Genomic DNA, 21,682 nt, shown 5'->3' with positions numbered 1-21,682 from the left:
ATTTAATCCATAAGTCAAGTTATAACAGGTTATGTGGTAAAAATCGGGTTAAGATCATTGTCTGGTACCGAATCGGGTTCGGATCATTATTCAGTCGGGTCAGTTCGGTTATCGGTTATCTGTCGGTCGGGTGTCGGGTTCGGGTTCAGGTCATACAATGTCGGGTTAAAATCGGTTTGATTTTTTCGGATCGAGTAAAGATCGGGTTTCGGGTTACCTGTTTTACCAAAATTTTGGGTCATGGTTGATTACGGGTTCGGCCGTTTCAGGTCGGATTTTCGGATCGGATCAGTTTTTAACAGCTCTAGTTGTGGAAAGTCGAGTCCTTGCATGATGAATATCTTGTGTACGAGATGTACTCATATACAGGACTGATCCAAGTATACCCAAATTGCAACTTAAAGTATTAGTTTAACTTTGAGGGTGTAAACAAAGAAATGATAAATCCAAGATAAATTCACTTCTTCCAAGGAAATCAACTTTGAAAAAATGTAAAATTCCTTGGACGAAGTAAAAATTTTCTTGGATTTTTCAACTCCCGTGTAAACAGTTTTACTAAATTTATATTCTTAAATTTAAATCCACTTTAATAGTTATTGGTTGTCTTAATCCTAATATTCAGAACTTTACTTTCAACAACAAAGTCTTAGTCCCAAAATGTTTTGGGGTCGGCTAACATGAATCGTCGTAGGAGATCGTCATTGTCACCAATCAAACCAGAATTAAAGGAGCAAGAAGTAATAAGAAAAACAAGGAAGAGAAAGTGGAATTAATGAAAGTAAGATAAGAGAAATATATATATATATATATATATATATATATATATATATATATATATATATATATATATATATATATATATATATATATATATATATATATATATATATATATATATATATATATATATATATATATATATATATATATATATATATAGTATAGAAAAAATATTGTAAGAGCTAATGAAAAATAAGTAAAGTTTAAAATAAATGAATGAGTAAAATAAGTACATTTCAAAATAGCATGTAAAATTAAAAATTTGAAAGAATTTTAAAAATAAAAATAAAATTAAAAATTAAAAATGAAAATTAAAATTAAAAATAGAGAGCATCAAAAACATTGAAGTTGTATAAATCAAATGAAGTCATCAATGTATATTCTCTCCCTCCACTCTATCCTATCCAACGCCATATTTTTCTCAATGCCAAAAAACTCACATTGTGATTAGGCCTGGTTATTGGACAGGGTAGTCCAATGGGCATAAGGGTCGGGTCAATGTTAAAAGGGTCTTGACCCTTTATCTTCTTATTGGACAGGACCCTTATAGGGTATTTTCTTATAGAGCTTTTATAGGGTTTTTTAAAAAGCCCAATAACCTTAAAACAAAAATACAAAGGGTCAAGAAAAATACCCAATAATTTCAAAGTTACCAAAAAAAATCATAGAAAAAAAATTAAAAAGTTGCCAGAAAGAAAAACACGCTCTTTTGCTTTCTCTCTCCTCCTCCATACTCGATCTATCTAAGCTTTCTCTCTCCTCATTTCCTCACCGATTATACTTTTGGTATCCCGTTGCTGTTCTTCTACTATCGATTTTCGATAATTTTCTCTCTCTTCTTAGATTGTACTTTCATTGATTATCGGGAATTTCTCAGGTGTGATTGTTAGGTTATGATACATATGACAATACATAAATCATGCGGAAAAACCATAAAGCCAGGAAAGCATATTATATTCACATAATCATTTAGCATAGTATTGATGCATACATGTTGTAGCGTGCCTTCCCTAGCTGCGCCCGAACCGAACAAGAACAAGTCTTTAGGACTCCAAATCTCGTCCCTCCGTAGATAGTCCACAGTACGTCCGGATCCGCCTCAAGTTAGACCAACTAGAATCGCCCTTAAGGTTGCTAGGATTTCCGGCTAGTGTTTGCAAGTGTATGGCTAATTTTATTTCAAAAACTTACCCTTTGAATACTTCAATCGTGCCTACAAATAATGACCCTAGGCCCTTATTTATAGAGGTATGAAAAAGAACTGGAATCCTATTAGGATACTAATTAGTTAAACTAGAATCCTAGTAGGACTCTAATTAATTAATATTTATCCTTTTAGGATTAGGAATTTAATCATCAAACAAATCCTATACAATTTAGGTTTCGTATGTGAACACAAACTCTACACGAGCATGACCTACGAGCGTGCAGGCCATGCCCGCGCACAGCCCACACGGCTGCTCGGCCCACGCGAGCCGCAAGCCCACGCGAGCAGCAGCACAGCTCGCAGCCCATTGCTGCGCGCGCTGCGCGCGCTGCCACGGCCTGCTGGGCCTGGCCTTGCACTGGGCCTGGCATGGCCTTGGCTGTTTGTGTGGCGCGCTTGGCTTGCTGGGCGATGGCCTGGCTTCGTGCTGGGCCTTCGTCCGGCAGGCCTCGTCCGATGCTTATTCGTACGATACGCTTCCGATTAAATTCCCGGTTCCGAAATTCATTTCCGATACGAACAATATTTAATATTTCCGATTCCGGAATTAATTTCCGTTTCGAACAAATATTTAATATTTCCGTTTCCGGAACTATTTTCCGATTCCGATAATATTTCCGATTCTGACAATATTTCCGTTTCCGGCAATATTTCCGATTCCGGCAATATTTCCATTTCCGATAATATTTTCCGATACGTACCATGTTTCCGTTTCCGGCAACATCTACGACTTGGATAATATTTATATTTCCGATACGATCCATATTTCCGTTTCCGGCAATATCATCGTTTCCGGAGTATTCATTTCTTGCTTGCGACGATCTCAGCTCCCACTGAAACCAAGATCCGTCGATTCCGAATATCCATAGATAGAGTATTTAATGCCATTAAATACTTGATCCGTTTACGTACTATTTGTGTGACCCTACGGGTTCAGTCAAGAGTAAGCTGTGGATTAATATCATTAATTCCACTTGAACTGAAGCGGCCTCTAGCTAGGCATTCAGCTCACTTGATCTCACTGAATTATTAACTTGTTAATTAATACTGAACCGCACTTATTAGACTTAACATAGAATGCATACTTGGACCAAGGGCATTATTTCCTTCAGTCTCCCACTTGTCCTTAGGGACAAGTGTGCATTTCCTAATTTCTTTGTCGCTCGATGCTTGCTCTTGAACATAAGGTAAGAGTTGTCATCCTTATTATGTCCAGAGGTGTTCCTCGGTTTCAGAGTTCAACTGATCAAATAAACAGATAATCATAGCCTATGATTCATCCGAGCACGGCCATGCATTTCACAATTTCTAGCTCTCCGAGTGACCTTGTACAACTTTTAAGCATCTCATCCCGATTTATGGGAGGGCAATCCCAATCTTGCGATCTTGAGATTAGACTTCTTTGATAGGTGATTACCTGAGCGTTGCCTTTATAGCCTCCTTTTACGGTGCGACGGTTGGTCAACGTCAAAGCAACTAGTTCTCAAACAAGTAATCTCAAATCACTCAGGTATTGAGGATTTAGACTTAACATAGAATGCATACTTGGACCAAGGGCATTATTTCCTTCAGTGATTACGCTAAAACCCTAGTTTTTTTTGAAATTTTGATTGAGGGTTTTATTTTTGATGTTTCTATTAGTGATTACGGAGTACGGAGTATATGCTATTTTTTTAGATTAATGGGTTAAAGATTGTTAGAAATTAGGGTCTTTTCGGGGGTAAAATTTGCATTTTTTAGAAATTAGGAAAGCTTATTTCTACAAATTTAATGCTGGCAAATGTAACGAGTTAGTATCAGCTTATGCTAGCAAAAGATGAGAAATTTACCGTTATGAGTTATGAACTAAAAGAGATAGAATTTTTGATGTATTTCTTACTTATGCAGTTGGCACTTGAAATTTTAGATCATATGTTTTTCTGATTTTGGAGCTTGTTATCAACTTTCTGAAAGTTTTGAATGAATCGATCAGCAGATTTTATCAACTTATATTCTTGTGGGGTAATATAGTATGCTGTAATTTGTATTTCTAGCCTTTTAATTGGGTTTTATTTTCATGATCGATCCTTCTATAAGTTTACTTAGGTTGATGGGTTGAGTTTGAAGTTTGGAGTAGTCGACATATTGACCAAAATTAAGAAATTGATATCTTACTTTTGTTTTAAATGTATCTTTACTTTGGGTGTAAAACACCATCATCTACGTGCCTCCAAGATTTGTTTCTTATATTGCACAACTTTTGAATTTACATAGCTATTTGGCTAGTTGGCTGTATGAGATGATTCGCCCATTTACATAGCATTACAACTTTCAAGTACGTGACCCGCTATTGACCCTATTAGCTTTTGGTTATGACCCTGACCCTGACCCTGACCCGCGTGTATTTTACTATGACCCGCAAATGACCCGCCCCGCAAATGACCTGCCCCGACCCGCCCCGACCCGTCCAATAACCAGGCCTAATTGTGATCAATCACCTTTCTCCAAGTTTTCTTAGGTCTTCCCCTACCCCTTGCAATTCTATCACTTTTCCACCCTTCTATCCTCCTAACCGGGGCATCACTTGATCTTCTGCTTACATGTCCAAACCATCTTAAACGATTTTCCATCATCTTAAACTCAATCGGTGCAACCCCTACTTTCTTTCTAATAATCTCATTCCTCAAACGATCATTTCTTGTATGCCCACACATCCAACGTAACATGCGCATCTACGCCACATTCATCTTGTGCACCCGAATACCTCTAAATTCTGTAACCAAAAATTAGAATGTGTTACATGCACCCGGATGCATGGTGTATTCTCTCACATTTCCTCGAGAAAGTATAACGGGGACCACCAATGTATATAAAAAATATCCTTAGATGCACGATGCACCTAATAATTTTCAACCAACTACATCATCCTCATAATTAGAATCAGACACTGAATCAGGCACCACCGAATCATTCATATCTTAATCAATTGTATTAGCCACCACTTCCTCATTTCTCATCGGTAGGCTATAGCCTTTGATATCACGTGATCGCTCTAGTTTTTTAGATGATCTAAGTTTGTAAATAATTTTTTCTTGCTTATTATTTGTGGTGTTTAATTGTAATAACACAATTTTAATTTTTGTCAACTGTTTTTTCATGAAATGCCCATTGACTTTCAATAATACATAAAATACCCCTAAAACAAAACTTAATATTCTAAATAACTTTGTTTTTAACTCGTCATTAGTGCTCCATTAGCCCAAATTTCAAATTCAACAAAGACTAGTACTCCGTATAATATATATACAGTAATCTCAATGGAGTTCCGATTAAAGAAGCGCACTTATTTCCAATTCATGATATAAAGTATTATTTTTGATGGGAAGATATAAAGTATGAAAACTGATTTTGGCATACTAAAAAATTAATTACCTTTTATAAGTAGAGCACAAAAATTATGTCTCATAATGTGTCCAAATCAATTTTTGATGTGCCAAAATCATTTCTCCATGATTTTGTAAATAAGGGCTCTTACATGTTGACATGTTGGGCATTAACTAACGACACAATTTGTGGCCCTCGTTACGGTACATAGATAGCCAAGATAGGCACACACAATTAAATTACTAAAGAATGTTGCAAATCATCGGCGTGATAAGCTCTGAATAGGAAACTTGGGGTACAGAAAATTCCTTCCAAGTACTCATCACTGATCATTAGGCCGGGCATGTATGTTTTAATGTTTTTTTACTAGTTTTTGGATTTGGACGATACCTTAAGTTATTAAATTAATAATATTTATTATTTTTTTCGCAATGATAATGTAAAATGTGTCATGGCTTAGTGGTAAAGGCTTAATTTATCTTTTAAACACAAGGTTGGACGTTTAAATCTTATACGAATGTGCAATGAAACTCACATGGAGTGAATGACTCGTAAGCTTAGAAACATCTTTTAATATATAGTATAGATGATATATCCTTACTCGAGTTGGTTTCAGATGCAACACTTCAATGTAAAACTTTAACCATTAATATTTTAAATTATCAACAAGTTAAAAAAAAAATGATATTTTGAAAGTATTTGTTGAGGCGAATCTAACATGGTTCAAACTTCAAAATGACTAATGTTTGCCTAAAATATAAATCACCAAAAAAGAATCATATATGAAGCAAGATTTGTAAAAAAAATATCGTCTAACGTCTGGTGAAGCACCTAAACCCACATGGTAGAAACAATAGATTATGCGAACGGTGAAAAAACAAAAGGTTGTATCTAAATATAAACGGAAATAATATGACAGTATGCGTTGTGTTCCGTCGTTGATCTCCGTTTTGACATTACACCAATAAGTTACAAGTAATCTCAATTTTGATAACGATATTATATCTTTTTCTTTAAGAGATAAAGCAAGAAAAAAATAGGCTTGACTTTTCATACGAAGTATGGTTCACACACAAGTAATTTATCTTCCTACGTATAGAAAAATAATAGACACTTAAGGAGATGTTATTTTTTCCCAATAAACATGTCTATCTATTCCATTGGACAGCAACAATACGGTTATGTGACTTAACAGAACATAATAATATAACTTATCTTATGCATTAAAGTGCAAGTTAAAAGAACCATAAAAACAAAAGTGAAACATAATATCTTTATGACATTAGACCAATGAAAATTAATGGTTAAAAGTTCCTTAATGCAGTATTACATTTGAATTTAAAGAAATGCAACGTCTTTGATTTTAGTCAATGTAATTTATATTGAATTATGAACTACTACGTAAAAAATAGTCATATATATGAAAAAACGATATTAAACGGGTCCTAAATTTACATTTTCATAATCAATTCCGTTCATTTGGTTAATTGGCCTCTTATAAACTCATTTTATTAATTAATTAAAAAAAACCTCTAACCCTCAATACATATAGCACTTTATTAATTAATATAAATGTTACTAGCATCTCATTAGTCTCAATTTGCATTGACATTAGGCATTGTACTAATCATGACATAACATGGGGTGCAACTACAATTTTACTTTGACAAATTGATCACCTTTCCCATTATATAAGCCAACATAATTTTTAACCTTCTTCCCCAAACCAAAAATCAAACATGACTCCTACAACATTATGTGTTTCTCTCCTCTTCTTCTTCTCTTTACAACTTTCAATCTCCTCTTCTTATAAAACCAGAACATATAGCTATAGTCCCGGGCCGTATGGCAGGAATCCGACTCCATCGTACGAGCCTACGAGCGACATTTACCTATACTTAAAGGCACAAAATGACGCTCGTAAAGCCGTTGGGGTGCCCCCATTGTCGTGGGACAACCGGTTGGCGGCCTACGCCCAATGGTACGCTAACCAAAGACGGTACGACTGTGCCTTACAACATTCTAATGGTCCTTACGGGGAGAACATATTTTGGGGGAGTGGTGGGTTTAATTGGTCACCAGCCTCTGCAGCCCAATATTGGGTTGATGAGATTAAGTGGTATGACTATAACTCCAATTCTTGTGCTTATGGTAAGGATTGTGGTCATTATACACAAATTGTTTGGAGGAGTTCTACAAGGATTGGTTGTGCTAAGGTCTTTTGTTATAATGGTCGTGGTACTTTTATTACCTGCAATTATGACCCACCTGGCAACTATATTGGTTCAAGGCCCTACTAATAAAGCCCGAATGACCCGTCCCATTTTAATAACTTTGGCCCATTAAGTTAGCCTGGTCCGACTCCGATCCATTATGGAAGCCCAAGGAGGCAAGGATTATGTACCTAAGGGATTAAGGACAACTAATATGGGATTAGTGATCAATTATTGTGTACTTTTTGTTAGAACTTCGCTCTTGTGTGTAACTGGTTAGTGGTTCCTTGTTCTATGACAGAGGTTTAAATGGATGAATTACGTAATGAAAAATACTAGCTTATTTATACTCCGTAATTATATACTCCGTATCTCTGTCTTGCAATTATTATTAACTTCTCTAATTCAAAAGATTTGATCAAAATTTTAATTGCCAAAAAAAAAAAAAAAAAAAAAAAAAAAAAAAAAGATTTGATCAAAATGAGTGGAAGCTTATATAATACAAAATTTTACGTGGTTCACTAATAATACGTTAACTACGTTCGCAGGCGGAGGAGAGGATAACTTTATTCATCTTGAGAAACAGATTACATAATGTAAGTAGATTTATACAGTACTCTCTAAAGTTTAAACCGATTATTGGGTTACGCTGTTTGAAGGGGACTTGACACCAAGAAAAACAATTAAAAGGCAGAAAACACTTCAATATCGAGTCAAAACCTTAAGAAAGAACAAAACCATAATACAAGACTTACAAGTAGGAATCTCAAGTTCTCATATATTTACTTGTCGACTTCTTCATACAAACTAAGGCTTGCTTACAAGTATAATTAGGCTAATGAAGTAGTGCAGCCTTCTACAAACTTCTCTAATTAACATACTCCCTCCGTCCCGGAATACTTGACCTGTTTTCCTTATCGGGCCGTCCCTTAATACTTGACCTGTTTCTAAAAATGGAAATATTCTAACAATATTATATTATTTCTCACTCCACCCCTATTAACCCACCTACCCCTTACTCTATACAAAAAATAATTAAAAATTCAACCCCTACTCTCCCCCAACCTCACCTCTTAACCCACCTCCCACTAACTACATTAAAATAATACCCCACTATCAACTACTACCTATTAAATTAAATAAGTCAATTCAAGTCTCTAAAACTCTGTGCCGGTCAAACCGGGTCGAGTATTCCGGGACGGAGGGAGTATATAGTACTACGTAAGTACGTAAGATGTAATACGTACTCGTATATACGAAGTACTTACTATTTACCTACTCTGAAATATACCGCGATTCTAGCTAGTATGATCTAAGATTCAAAGAAAATAAAATTAGTTTCCTACTGCAACTAGTTAGTGAATCGGACGATGCCCCAAAGGCCGAAGTACGTGTTGCATATAGTTGATTTTTTTAGTTATTTCAAATCCACTTATAAATTTCTTTATGCACGTAGTTTGACAATAATATGAATTTCATTACATATGCAGTTTAAGAATAAAATTGGTTAACCAACAACTGGTAAACTAATTTTTTGAGTAATATTGCACTATTTGTGTAAATCTTTATTTTTTGTACCTACTTATGGCTTGTAAAAAAAAAAAAAAAAGTTACATTGTATATTGAGTTACGAACCCGAAATACATTTTGGAGGAAGAAAACACATGATTAGCTATAAGAAAGAGCAACATAATTTTTTCCTATTCTTTTGTCTGTTAATTTCATGGTTTTGTGCTTGATCTAAATACATTTCTAGAAAAGATAAATGATTCGATTAGTAAATGAATAAAAATTAAGATTTTTGTTGTTACCATATATTATTATACAATATATAAATTTGGGTATTAAAGGGTTTCATACATTCATGAGTACAATTTAAAATATTTATAAATATGATAAATGGTCATGAGTATCATGTTGACTTGTGGGGGTACAGTCGACTAGTCGCACAGGTGATGTGTACGTTTTGCAATAGGATCGGTTCATCTTTTATTCTTTTTGTAAATTACGAATTTATCCTAGCATAGGGATATTTACAAATAGAAATTGTAGTAATAAATATAGACGTAGTACTCCGTAACTCAAATTCAATCTAACACCTAAATTATATTATGATGATGACGTATGTAAAGTACAATATTCTCTTAGACTACTCTTAGCTTATTATGCATTGTTTTTTTTTCAACTTATGTACATATCCAAATTAAAAAAAAAAAAAACAAAAAAAAATATAATCCCAATTTAATACGGTCTCTCACCTATGTAATTTCCAGGAGGATAATAATTACAGGTCATAAATAAATCCCCATTTTCACAAACAGCCCTAGCACACCCAACACTCCTAGTTTTACTCCAAACAATTTGTGTATAATGCCCACACATTTGGCCTTGAACACAACTATTTGAACCATAATCATAATATTTCTCCTCATCAGCCCAATCTTGAACAGCATCCCTAGCTCTCCATTGTGATCCACTCCCCCAAAATATGTTCTCCCCTAGTGTAAACCCGCCCTCCGGGAAAGAATGTTGAAGCTTACAGTCTTGATACCTTTGTCCTGCCCACCACTTTGCGTAACCCTCAAGTTTAGTGTCCCAAACAAGGGGAAGCTCAAATTTTTTGGCTCGTACGAGGTTGTGGTATGCTAGGAACTCTAGGGCTTCGCCGAGGCATCCCCAACAAAGTTACTTGGAGATGTTGTACACTTGTAAGAAGTTGTAGTTAGGGTTTAGTGGGGTGATTTCTTGAGTGGAGCAAGTGGGGTTTGTGTATGAAGCAAGTATTATTAGCAATATAGAGAAAGAAATTAGGGAGGAGAAATCTAACTTCATGGCTATATTTTGGGTTTTCTTTGGGAAGTTATATTAGTATGCCAAAAATATGGTTAGTTTGAGAATGTTTTGAGCTCTCTATATTTATACGCATGATTGGTTGAGTATATATATATCTACGTAGCTAGCTAGTATGTGTGAATGTTATCATTTATGATTCCTTTGTGGAGTAGAAATAAGATGGATTGGGATTTTATTTATTGCACGAGAATGTGGTCGGAAAGGTGCCTTAAAGTTCATGTTTTATTTTTAGTCACATGTTTAGTACTGTATATCCTTCCTCCGTTTTTATTTACATGATACAATTGAGTTTTCAACACTATTCACACAACCTCATTTGACTTCATTTTGTGATTTATATTTTTAAAAAAAGATAGTCGTGTAAAATCTTATCAAATTCGTCTCAATAAATATTTTTAAAAAATCAACTTTTATAATTTTTCTTATCCATAATTAAAGATATTAATGTTTGAAATCGTGCATTGACAAATATGCCTAAATAATTTTGTCATTTAAAGAGAAACGGAGGAAGTATATCATAAACATAAGGAGGAAATTTAGTGAAACACTACCTTTAAGTTTGGTGGTTTTGTGAATTGCTACCTTTTAAAAAGGAAATTATATTTTACTACCTTATAAGTTTGGTTTGTTTGACTAACACTACCATTTGCCGTTTTTTGTTAATGTTTTACGTCTTTGGACTCCACTACAACGGTTATTTAATATGGCAAATGCACAAAATGACAAATGAACAGAGATATTTAAAAGAATAGAAGAATTACACGACGGAAAACATTAACGAAAAACGTCAAATGATAGTGTTAGTCAAACAAACCAAACTTATAAGGTAGTTAAATTAAAAAAAGTTTTTATAAGGTAGCAATTCACAAAACCACCAAACTTAAAGGTAGTGTTTCACAAAATTTCCTAAACATAAATTTGATTATACCTTATGTTGATAGGCCAATAACAACCGAGTAATACTTGTGTTGTAGTATCGGTTCGATCATAAGGGTTGTGATATTTGTGTGTTGTGAGTGAGATTATTTTAAACCACCCCACCCCACCCCACCGGCCCACCCCACCCCACCCCACCCCTCCTACCATTTTCTAGAGCTTGAGTCATTAATTTATAAGCCATTGTTGACAATACAATAGTGGTTAGCTGGTTCAACTAGCTTAGCCGGTAGATGTTAGCTGGTTGAATTAATTGATTGTGTAGTGTGTTTGATAAAGTAATTGTTAATTATTAATTGTTTAATGTGTAAATAACCATTAAGAACATTGACATAAAATGACGCAGGTAAATAAGAGTTGTAATTTTATTCAATAATAAGACAAATTTTGTGTAAAGATAAATATAACGACTAAATTTTGTGTAAATATAAATATAACAACTAAATTTTATTCAATAATCACCTAAAATTTTGTGTAAAGATAAATATAACGACTAAATTGAGACGAAGAGAGTACCTCATACTCTTTGATATCAAGGTAGTTGAAATGGGAGGGTATTAATAATAAAAATACGATTATTGGTGGTGGGTGGTGGACTGGTGGGTGCTGGGTGCATACATGCCAACATGTTCTCTCGTGATTGCGGGTGTCTAAATCCATAAACCCGTGAAGCCTCTATGTTTTCGTTTGTTTCTTAAAGACATCATGGAAACATGGACCACCTTTAATAATAATCTTGAATACGTACCCTATTCTCGTCACATGACAACAGAATTCATTAGCTACCAAAAGACAATTAATTAAATAGCTATTCGCTAATGTAGTTCTAATAGGCTAATAGCATTATATCACATCGATCAATTTGTGGGTTTTGTTTGATTTGTAAAGGAAATTTTGTCACATACTACGTACTACTTAGCAAATTAGTCACTTCGTTCTTTACCATCTTTACGGTTTATTTGGTACCCGGTTATAAATGATGTTAATAGGAATGAATTGTAAGGAAAATCAATATTCATACCAATGGTAATGCTCGTTCACTTAAAATCATCTTTTTTTCTTTATAAATTTTCATTATCATCCATTATCTTTGGAGGAGTGCCGGAGTGGTATTAGGTGGGAATGCACAAAGTTTGAGATAAAATTTAATTAACATGGACATCATGATGTTATTCTTTTTGCCAAATAACACTAAGATTCATTACCATTCCCATCCCCATCCCCATCATTTATTCCCGGCTACTAAACGAGCCGTTAACAACAAAGGTTGTGAACTACTACGTAGTACGTACTACGGAATGTCTTTTAAAGCCTTTTGTGTTATTGATTGCGCGCTACCTTATGTTTTTTCCGGTCATTTAACCTTAAAGATGACGTGATAAAAGGATTTTGTAATTGATTATATATTGCATGTTATAATAAATAACACCCTAACTTTGTGTAGTTAACCCCTAATTGTCTAACCCGCTATTTGTCTTTTCTGTAAAACTAATTAACTATATACGGTTGGGTTTTTAAGGGGTGTTCTCTTCACCAAAAAAAAAATATAATAACAATAATAATAATAATAATAATATGGTCGGGGTTTTAGGGGGTGTTCTCGGTTACAGTCTAATGATTTGCAAACAAAGCTTCTTCGACATGCTAGCATTGTTGGTCATGGTCGAGCCTTTGCAGATGCGTTGACTTATTTAATAGAACTGTGGAGTCTGACATTTTGAATAATCCTAGTGAGGTCGCTGCCCCTAAACTCATGAAGAAATTGGCAGATATATATTTCACAAAGGTTACTGCATCTGCAGAATCCACCTTCTCTTTATCTCCTCGACTATTGGCATTGTGGAAGTCGCAGTATGGAGATCAGACATGTGCTTGACTTCAGGCGGTCCCCATATCAGGTTTGGGAAAGACGATGAATGCTAAGGCTTACCAATGTGTGTTGTGTTACCGGTTGAGTGTTCCTTTGTTCTCTATTTCGTCACCATGTTCTGCTTGCTCCAGGGTTTTTGCGGGGGATAACTTCAGTGGTCATGCAATGTCGTGTGCTGGTATATATTGTGGCACTACAAGAATTTGTATCTTTAACGACAACTTAATTACAACGGGTTAAGAATCCGTCGCAAAAGCTTTTTACGACGGGGCAAACAACAAAACAAAGACGGGAACAACCGTCGTAAATGTCTTTTACGATGGGTTAACGACGGGATTTTCCATTAACGACGACCCCCTTTTATGACTGGTTCGCGACAGGAAATCCCGTCATTAATCAACGATTATTTACCTTTAGCGATGAGATTTTCCGTCGTTAATGGTACTTTTTTTTTGTAGTGTGGGTATTAAACATCGGCTTAATGTTGTTCGGGGTACCCTTGTTGATGTTTGTTATCGGTCTGGGATTTTGGCACGAAAGAGGTTGATATTGGTCTGTCTGGAGGGAACGACGGAGCTCTTCGACCTACAAATGTGTTACCCTACTCTTGGGATCGGGGCCATGATGTGTGTGTTGGCTTGACGGAATATTCTCCTTTGACACAATCTGGGTTGTCTGGCTTTGTTCCGGGACAAGTTGTGAATGATGCGGCTAGTCGAAAGTGGGTCAAGTACGAAGGAAGTTGTCGGACAATTGGTTATGGTTTTCTTCCTTTCTCGTTTTCTTCTCTTGGGGACCTGGATAAGGATGATATTGAGCTGCAGAAGCGAGTACATAAGTTCTCTAGGACTCAAGACATTGGGGCTCGTGCTGCTGCTCATATTTTCACCCAAATAGATTTTGCTATAACTAGAGGAGTGGGGTCCCAGATTGTATCTCGGCTTCCCACTAATTTTTTTTTGATTGACTTTATTAGCATTTGATTATAATGATGAAACTTATTAGGCCTGATTAGAACTGATTGAACTTGTAGAATTTGATCAAAACTTATTTGACCTTATCGACCGGATAAGACCGACCTGATTGTAACTTATCTAAATTTAAACTTATTTTTGTAAGGCGGAGTGAACTCCCCCTTACTGAAATTATCTAAACTTACATGACCTTAATCTTTTCATTATGTACAAATGAGTTAAGATAAGAGGACAAATATAGACTTTTAATTTTTCATCGTTAAGGACCTAAGCTTTTTATTTTTAGTCGTTAAAGATAAATGACTAACGGTGTTAACCAAAGTTAATAAAAACTGGAATTCTCCTTCTTTCCCAATCCTCTATACTAAAACATCAGGAATAACACATGCCACTTCCTGGTGCAAAATTTTTCCGCCAAAAATAATTTCCTAAACTTATCTCTACTTAATTTAATTTTTCAATTTCTATCCTTTTCATTAACCGTTTATTTATGAAAAACGATTATTGGTGTTATAGATTATGATTCTATATAGGAGTGTTAGAGATATTTTCTAAAAAATGATTTGTGGTAGTATTTTAGCCAAATCTTTATATAAATAATGAGAAATATATTTACTCAATATTTTTGTCAAATTAGCATGTGAAACAATTTATTTTTCCTAACTTACTAAACAAATAGTAGATTATTTGTTTATTTAATGGCTTTTGCATGTGGTCATTATATTGTTGAGTTAAGCATGTTAGTTTAGGATTTCATTCTAGCTTGTCTGTACTCAGCTTTCGCTGACTTCGTGCTTCATGTTTCCTTCGGTCATGACCTTTGCCTTAATGACCCTATGATGATCCATCATTGCATTCACGTTGTTGGGGAGTAGATTTTAAATAACAGGTTTGTAGAGATAACTTGGGGGATAAGTTATCGACATGGGTTTGAGTTTGAGAGATTATCCCTCTTCCGCATTTATAAACTCTACAATTTTTTTTCTAGTTATGACTACTTTAATTACTTAAACGTTTAGTTAATGGATTTTGAATGATTTAATATTTTGGTTTTGGGCCTTAATGGTTCCGAGTTGTACGATGGCCATTGACTATTTATTATGTTTGAAATCTAGTTAAATTCCGCTACGTAATTCTGGTAAATAGCCTTAGTCGTAATCACGGTGGTGGTAATATCTTAGTAATTCCTGTATTTTGAGTTGGAAAATGATTTTATAAAATAAGGAATTATTAGGGTGTTACAAAGTAGTATTTGCAGAGCTCTAGTTTAAGAGATGTTTTGCATTAAATAATAATGCAAGGTGGTAATTCCTTAAACTACGATTTTAAAAAAATACTTAATAGTAATTCATACTATTTGAGTGGATTAGCGGAACTTTAGGATGTTTTTAAATTTTATTTTCCTAAAGTTAAAACGTTATTTTTGAGTACTCAATATTTTTAAAAGTCAAATACCAATTATTTTAAGTAATTTGAAATTAAGTAAAATTTCGAATTTCATCGATTTAATTTTAATATTGGTCCGAATTTGCTAAATTCGAAATAAATTTGAATTATTTTTGAATTTTCTGTTTTTTTTCGAATTCCGAATTTTTTAAAAAATATATTTTTTAATTTATTAATTATCCGAATTAATTAATTATTTATCTAATTATTTATTTAATTATTTTCGGAAAATTTGAATAAATCAAGTAAATCAAGTAAATTATTCTATTATTTATTTTAATCTTCGATTTTAATTTTAATAATTTCGTTTGGATTTGAAGTTATTTATTAAATTAATTTCGAAAATTTTCAACTATTTCTAAGTGAGAGAGGGTAGATTAAGAAGGGCATTTAATTTATGTATGCATCTGATTAAGTGCTAAGTGTTAAGTATTGATTGTATGATTATGTATTTAATGTTTGATCATGTTTTATCTTGCTTTATGTGATTAATTGCATCATAATTCATGATTAAGCATATATATTTGTGCATTGAATGTGTTAAAGCTTAATTATTTTGGGGGAATTGAATTATTTTGTTGGGAACGCGTTAGTAAGACTCTTAAGTTGTGTATTTTCAGGATTTAAGATGTTGCTTTCAAAGTTCTCTAACCTAGGACATCTAGAGAAGTTGGACTGTGAGACTCCACACATTTATGCAAACAAAATTGAGTTTGCTTGTAACTACTATGCTACGGTCCAGAATTTGCCTCATCTAAGGAATAAGGATGTTATGTCTGAGATGGTTATTCATTGTTTGCCTCATAAAAATCCATACATAGATCTTAAGAATCTATTCCATGATATGCATTCTGAGGATGGTACTCCTAATTACTTTAAGTATGGTACTCTTGATGGTAGATGGAGGTATGACATGGAGGTCATGACCACTATTTTAGAGCTCGCAGAGCAATATTTTGAGGATGGTAAAATGGTAGAAAATATCAACTTGAATCACATGGAGGGGGATAGTGATGTGGAGAATCCTATGAATGAGGATAGTGATGGAATTGTGGATGAGGATAGTGATGATGATGTTGTTGAGATTGAGAATCCTAATCCTATAATCCCTGAACCAACAATTGAGATTTCTAGTGATACTGAAGTTGAGCATCAAGCTAATGATGAAGTGAATAGTGTGCTACAACAAAATGATGAGGATATGGAGTATGATTCTGATCCTGAAGATCAAGATTTCACCCCAGAGCACTACAACGAAAGGAATGATCGTCGTGATGCCTTTAGCATTTGAGTATTGTAATGTTTAGTATTCATTTATTTTGGTTGAACAATAAAGTAGCAAAGCTGCTATTTATGGTTTTAGTAATTCATTATTGATAGTTTAGTAGAATAAAGTATGATTCAAAGGATGTAGAACTCTTTCGTTGAAGTAATAAAAGCATTTAGATTCTTTTCGTATCCTTAAATTATAAGTTTTTGTTTAAGTTGAGTGATTATCGCAAAGGGATTTATTATTATTTCTTCAATTGAATTCTACATGTATGGTGGTTGAATATTCTACCACTTAATTTTGGTGATGCAAACAAATTCGGAAATTGGCCCTAGGGTGGCGCCACTTTTCCCCTTAGGTCCGAAATTTTCGTGACCTTATGTGTGATTGTTTTGAGTTTTTTTTGTTGAGTAATGCTTTAGTAATGTCGTATCCAACCCAATCTTTAAAGTTAGTCTTTTATTTTATTCAGGAGAAGGAACATGGCTAACCAAGGGATTTCAGACGTGGTTAGGCAATTAGCTGAAGTAGTACAGAACCTAGCTCAAGTTAGAAATAACCCAGTGAATAATCCGGATGGGTAAATGTTTAAGAAGGTGGCCCAGAGCAAGTCTCCTCTGTGCCAAGGGGAAGTTGACCCAAGTATACTTGAGAACTGGTTAAGGGAGTTCGATAAGCTAATAGTAGTTGTGAATAGCCCAAAGAACCTTAGGGTTAATAGTGATGTATATTACCTTAGGGGAGAAGCTGATCTATGGTGGAAAAGGTGTGAAGACACCTTGAGAGCTACACCTAACTTTGGGTGGGAATTGTTTAAGGTTGCCTTAAGAAATAAGTTCTACCTACCTTACTTGAAAAAGCAGAAAGCCCAAGAGTTCATTAAGGTAAGGATGGATGGGTTGTCTGTGACTGAATACTATTCTAAATTCATAGAGATGTCTAGGTTTGCACCTGAAGTGGTGGCAACGGAAGAGCTCAGGGCTCAAAGATTCTAGAGTGGACTGACTATGGATTTACAGTTGATGTTAGCCGGAGAGACTTTTACTACTCTAGACACCTTGTATGGGAAAGCTTCCCATTTGTATGGCTTGCAACTAAGGAAGAACGGAGTCGGTGAGAAGAGAAAGGATGTTGGGAACCAGAATCAGGGTGGTAACTAACTAAATCAGAATAACTTCAAAAGAACAAAGAGAACAACCAATTCTAGTCAAAGGGGAACAATGGTGGAAATCGGAATAACAACTTCCACAACAGTAATGGGAACAGAAATCAGTCTGCTGGAAAGGGAACAAGGGTTTTTGAGTGCAGACGTTGCCATAACAATCACCCTAGGAAGGACTGTGATGGTAATCCAGTGATCTGTAGGTTATGTGAGAAGCCAGGTCATTGGGAATATTAATGTTGGGCTAATAATGGGAAGCCTAACCAGAACAACTCTCAGAATAACCGACAGAACAACAACCGGAATAACCAGAACCGGAACGAAGGGAATAATAGAAACCAGAGAGGTTACCAAGGCGGTAAGAACAACAACCATGGCCAGAATAATGGAAAGTCTGGGGGAAACTATCAGAAAAATGTGAACCGAAACAACAATGGGAATGCCAATGGAAGTAGCTATAACAAAGGAGTTACCCAAGGAAAGCTGAATGTGATAACAAGGCAAGAAGCAAAAACCTCGTCCGACGTCATAGCCGATACTTTTTCTATTAACTCCATTTTAGTTATAGTACTATTTGATTCTGGTGCGACTTATTCGTTTATATCAGTGGTATTTTGGAAAATCTAGGATTGACAGAACTTGAAGCAATTGAGGTACCCATAGTTATACCAACAGGTAGTATAGTAAAGTGTACCAAGATCCATAGAGATGTACCTTTGACCATATCACAAACCGTATTCTTATCTAGTCTAATTGAGTTTGAATTGGGAGAACTAGACGTGATTTTAGGTATGGATTGGTTGGCAATGTTCAAAGCCAAGATCAATTGTGAGAAGCAGAAGATTCATTTGAGGTCTAGCTTAGGGAAAGTAGTGTCCTAGTCGTTTTGGAAAGCCTAGAAGTGTAGGAATCATCACGAAAATGGAACTCGTGAAGCTAGTCAGGAAGGGAAACCCCGTGTTCTTGTGCAATGTGAGAGACCTTGAACATGTTATTAAGGAATAACCTGAGGACATTGTGGTCATGAGTGAATTATTGGACGTGTTTCCGGAAGAGATCCCGGGAATCCCGCCCAATCGACCTATAGACTTTACCATAGACTTAGCACCTGGAACTGCACCTATTTCAAAAGTTTCATACCAGATGGCTCCAGAAGAAATGAGTGAGTTAAAAGGTCAGTTGGAAGAATTTCTAGAGAAAGGTTATATCAGACCAAGTGCATCGCCTTGGGAAGCGCCAGTCTTGTTTGTGAAGAAGAAGGACGAAAGTATGAGGCTCTGTATAGACTACATGGAGCTTAATAAAGTCACAATCAAGAATAAGTATCCTTTGATAGATGATTTGTTTGACCAATTAAAAGGAGCATGAATCTTTTCTAAGATTGATTTGAGATCAGGTTATCATCAATTGAGAATCGCGGATCACGATATACCAAAGACTGCATTTAGGACTAGATACTGTCATTATGAGTTCACTTTTATGCCTTTTGGGTTAACTAATGCACCTGCTATCTTTACGGACTTAATGAACCGAGTATTCCATGCATTCTTGGAAAAGTTTGTAGTGGTTTTCATAGACGATATACTAGTGTATTCAAAGAGTGAAGAAGATCATGCTGAACACTTAAGGTCTATGTTGAGTACATTGAGAGACAACCAGTTGTACGCCAAATTCTCAAAGTTTGAATTCTGGCTGGAGAAGGTTTCAGTTTTGGGACATTTCGTATCTAAAGAAGGATTTGTAGTGGACCCTGCAAAGATCAAAGAAATTAGCGAATAGACTACACCTAAGAGTGTCATGGATATTCGAAGCTTTCTTGGTTTAGCTGGATATTATAGGCGTTTTGTGCAAGACTTTTCTAGGATAGCCAAACCAATGACTACCTTGATGAAGAAAGAAGTTAAGTTTGAGTGGAATGATAAGTGTGAGGAAGCATTCCGATCCTTGAAGATGTGATTGACAACCGCGCTAGTGCTAACTCTTCCAGACAAAAGTGGTACTTACGATGTATATAGTGATGCATCGAAGATTTGCTTAGGATGTGTATTGATGCAGAATGGGAAGGTGATTGCATATGCGTCAAGGCAGTTGAAGCCGTATGAAGACAATTACCCTACCCATGAGCTAGAATTAGCTGCCATAGTGTTTGCATTGAAGATATGGCGACACTATCTGTATGGTGTGAAACGTAAGATATTCACAGATCACAAGAGTTTGAAGTACATTTTCACACAAAAGGATTTGAATATGCGCCAAAGAAGGTGGTTTGAATTGATCAAGGACTACGATTTGGACATCCAATACCAAGAAGGGAAAGAAAATGTAGTTGCAGATGACTTGAGTAGGAAATCAAGACATAATGTGAATGCGTTAGTAGTTCCTAAGAAGCTGTGCAAAGATATGCAACGATTGAATCTAGAAAACGTGAGTGGTGAATGTCTGGAAGGAATGATAAATTCATTAACTATCCAACCGTCAGTGTTTGATGAAATAAAAGAGAACCAGGCTGGAGATATTAAGTTAGAACAAATCAAGGAGAAGAATTTGCAAGGAAAAGAAACGGATTTCAAGATCCACGAGGATGGAAGCTTGAGGTACAAAGGAAGGTGGTGTGTGCCTCAAAAGTGTGGTGAATTGAAGGAAAGGTTGATGAAAGAAGGTCACAACACACCATATTATGTTCACCTTGGTGGTGACAAGTTGTATAAGGATCTGAAGAAGATCTATTGGTGATCAAGGATGAAGAATGAAGTAGTTGAATTCGTAGCTAGATGTTTGACTTGCCAGAAAGTCAAAATAGAGCATAGGAGACCTCAAGAAAGGTCCAACCATTAGAGATTCCAAGTTGGAAGTGGGACTGTATTTCAATGGACTTCGTCACTTGTTTACCCAAGTCAAGGACCGGAAATGATACAATTTGCGTAGTGGTAGATAGATTGACTAAGTCAGCAGTGTTTATACCAATGAAGGAAACCTGGAAGATGTATCAGATAGGGATTCAAGGTTTCTTTCAAACTTCTGGAAAAGTGTGCAGAAGAACTTTGGTACGACATTGAAAATGAGTACAACGTTCCATCCAGCCACAGATGGACAAACAAAAAGGACTATTCAAACACTTGAGTATATGCTTAGAGCTTGTGTCATAGATTTCCAAGCAGGATGGGAAGATAGTCTAGATCTTATTGAATTTTCATACAATAATAGATATCATGCCAGTATAGGAATGACACCGTTCGAGGCCTTGTATGGACGAAAATGTAGAAGTCCCTTATGTTGGAGTGACATTAATGAAACTGTCGTGTTAGGACCTCAGTTTATAGAGGACACGATGAACCAAGTTAGGACTATTCAATCCAAGATCTAAGCGGCGCAAGATCGTCAAAAGAGTAATGCAGACTTGAAACGTAGGGATGAAGAGTTCCAAATAGGTGACAAAGTGTTGCTAAAAGTTTCACCAATGAAGGGTGTAATGAGGTTTGGGAAAAAGGGAAAGTTAAGCCCAAAGTACATAGGCCCATATGAAATCCTGGAACGGATAGGGAAAGTAGCATATAGACTAGCCTTGCCCATGGAATTGCATATAGTGCATAATGTGTTCCACATATCTC

The 21,682-nt window shown here is 35.4% G+C and overlaps 1 protein-coding gene and 1 pseudogene across 1 annotated transcript; one reads left to right on the top strand and one right to left on the bottom strand.

Annotated features, from left to right (window-relative positions):
• The first annotated feature begins 7,060 nt into the window (after positions 1–7,060).
• Positions 7,061–7,912, top strand: LOC110780747 (pathogenesis-related protein 1-like). The gene has a single exon (XM_021985070.2). It carries the CDS (start codon positions 7,090–7,092, stop codon positions 7,648–7,650), a length of 561 nt encoding a protein of 186 aa, XP_021840762.1. The 5' UTR covers positions 7,061–7,089; the 3' UTR covers positions 7,651–7,912.
• Positions 7,913–9,644: 1,732 nt separating this feature from the next.
• Positions 9,645–10,559, bottom strand: LOC110778724 (pathogenesis-related protein PRB1-3-like; annotated as a pseudogene).
• Positions 10,560–21,682: the final 11,123 nt, after the last annotated feature.

The sequence above is a fragment of the Spinacia oleracea genome, chromosome 2, assembly GCF_020520425.1.
Source record: "Spinacia oleracea cultivar Varoflay chromosome 2, BTI_SOV_V1, whole genome shotgun sequence".
Taxonomy (NCBI): domain Eukaryota; kingdom Viridiplantae; phylum Streptophyta; class Magnoliopsida; order Caryophyllales; family Amaranthaceae; genus Spinacia; species Spinacia oleracea.
This window is presented reverse-complemented; position numbering and strand designations above follow the sequence as displayed.

Coding starts and splice junctions, on each gene's coding strand:
- LOC110780747 (XM_021985070.2), top strand. CDS start 7,090: ATGACTCCTACAACATTATGTGTTTCTCTCCTCTTCTTCTTCTCTTTA.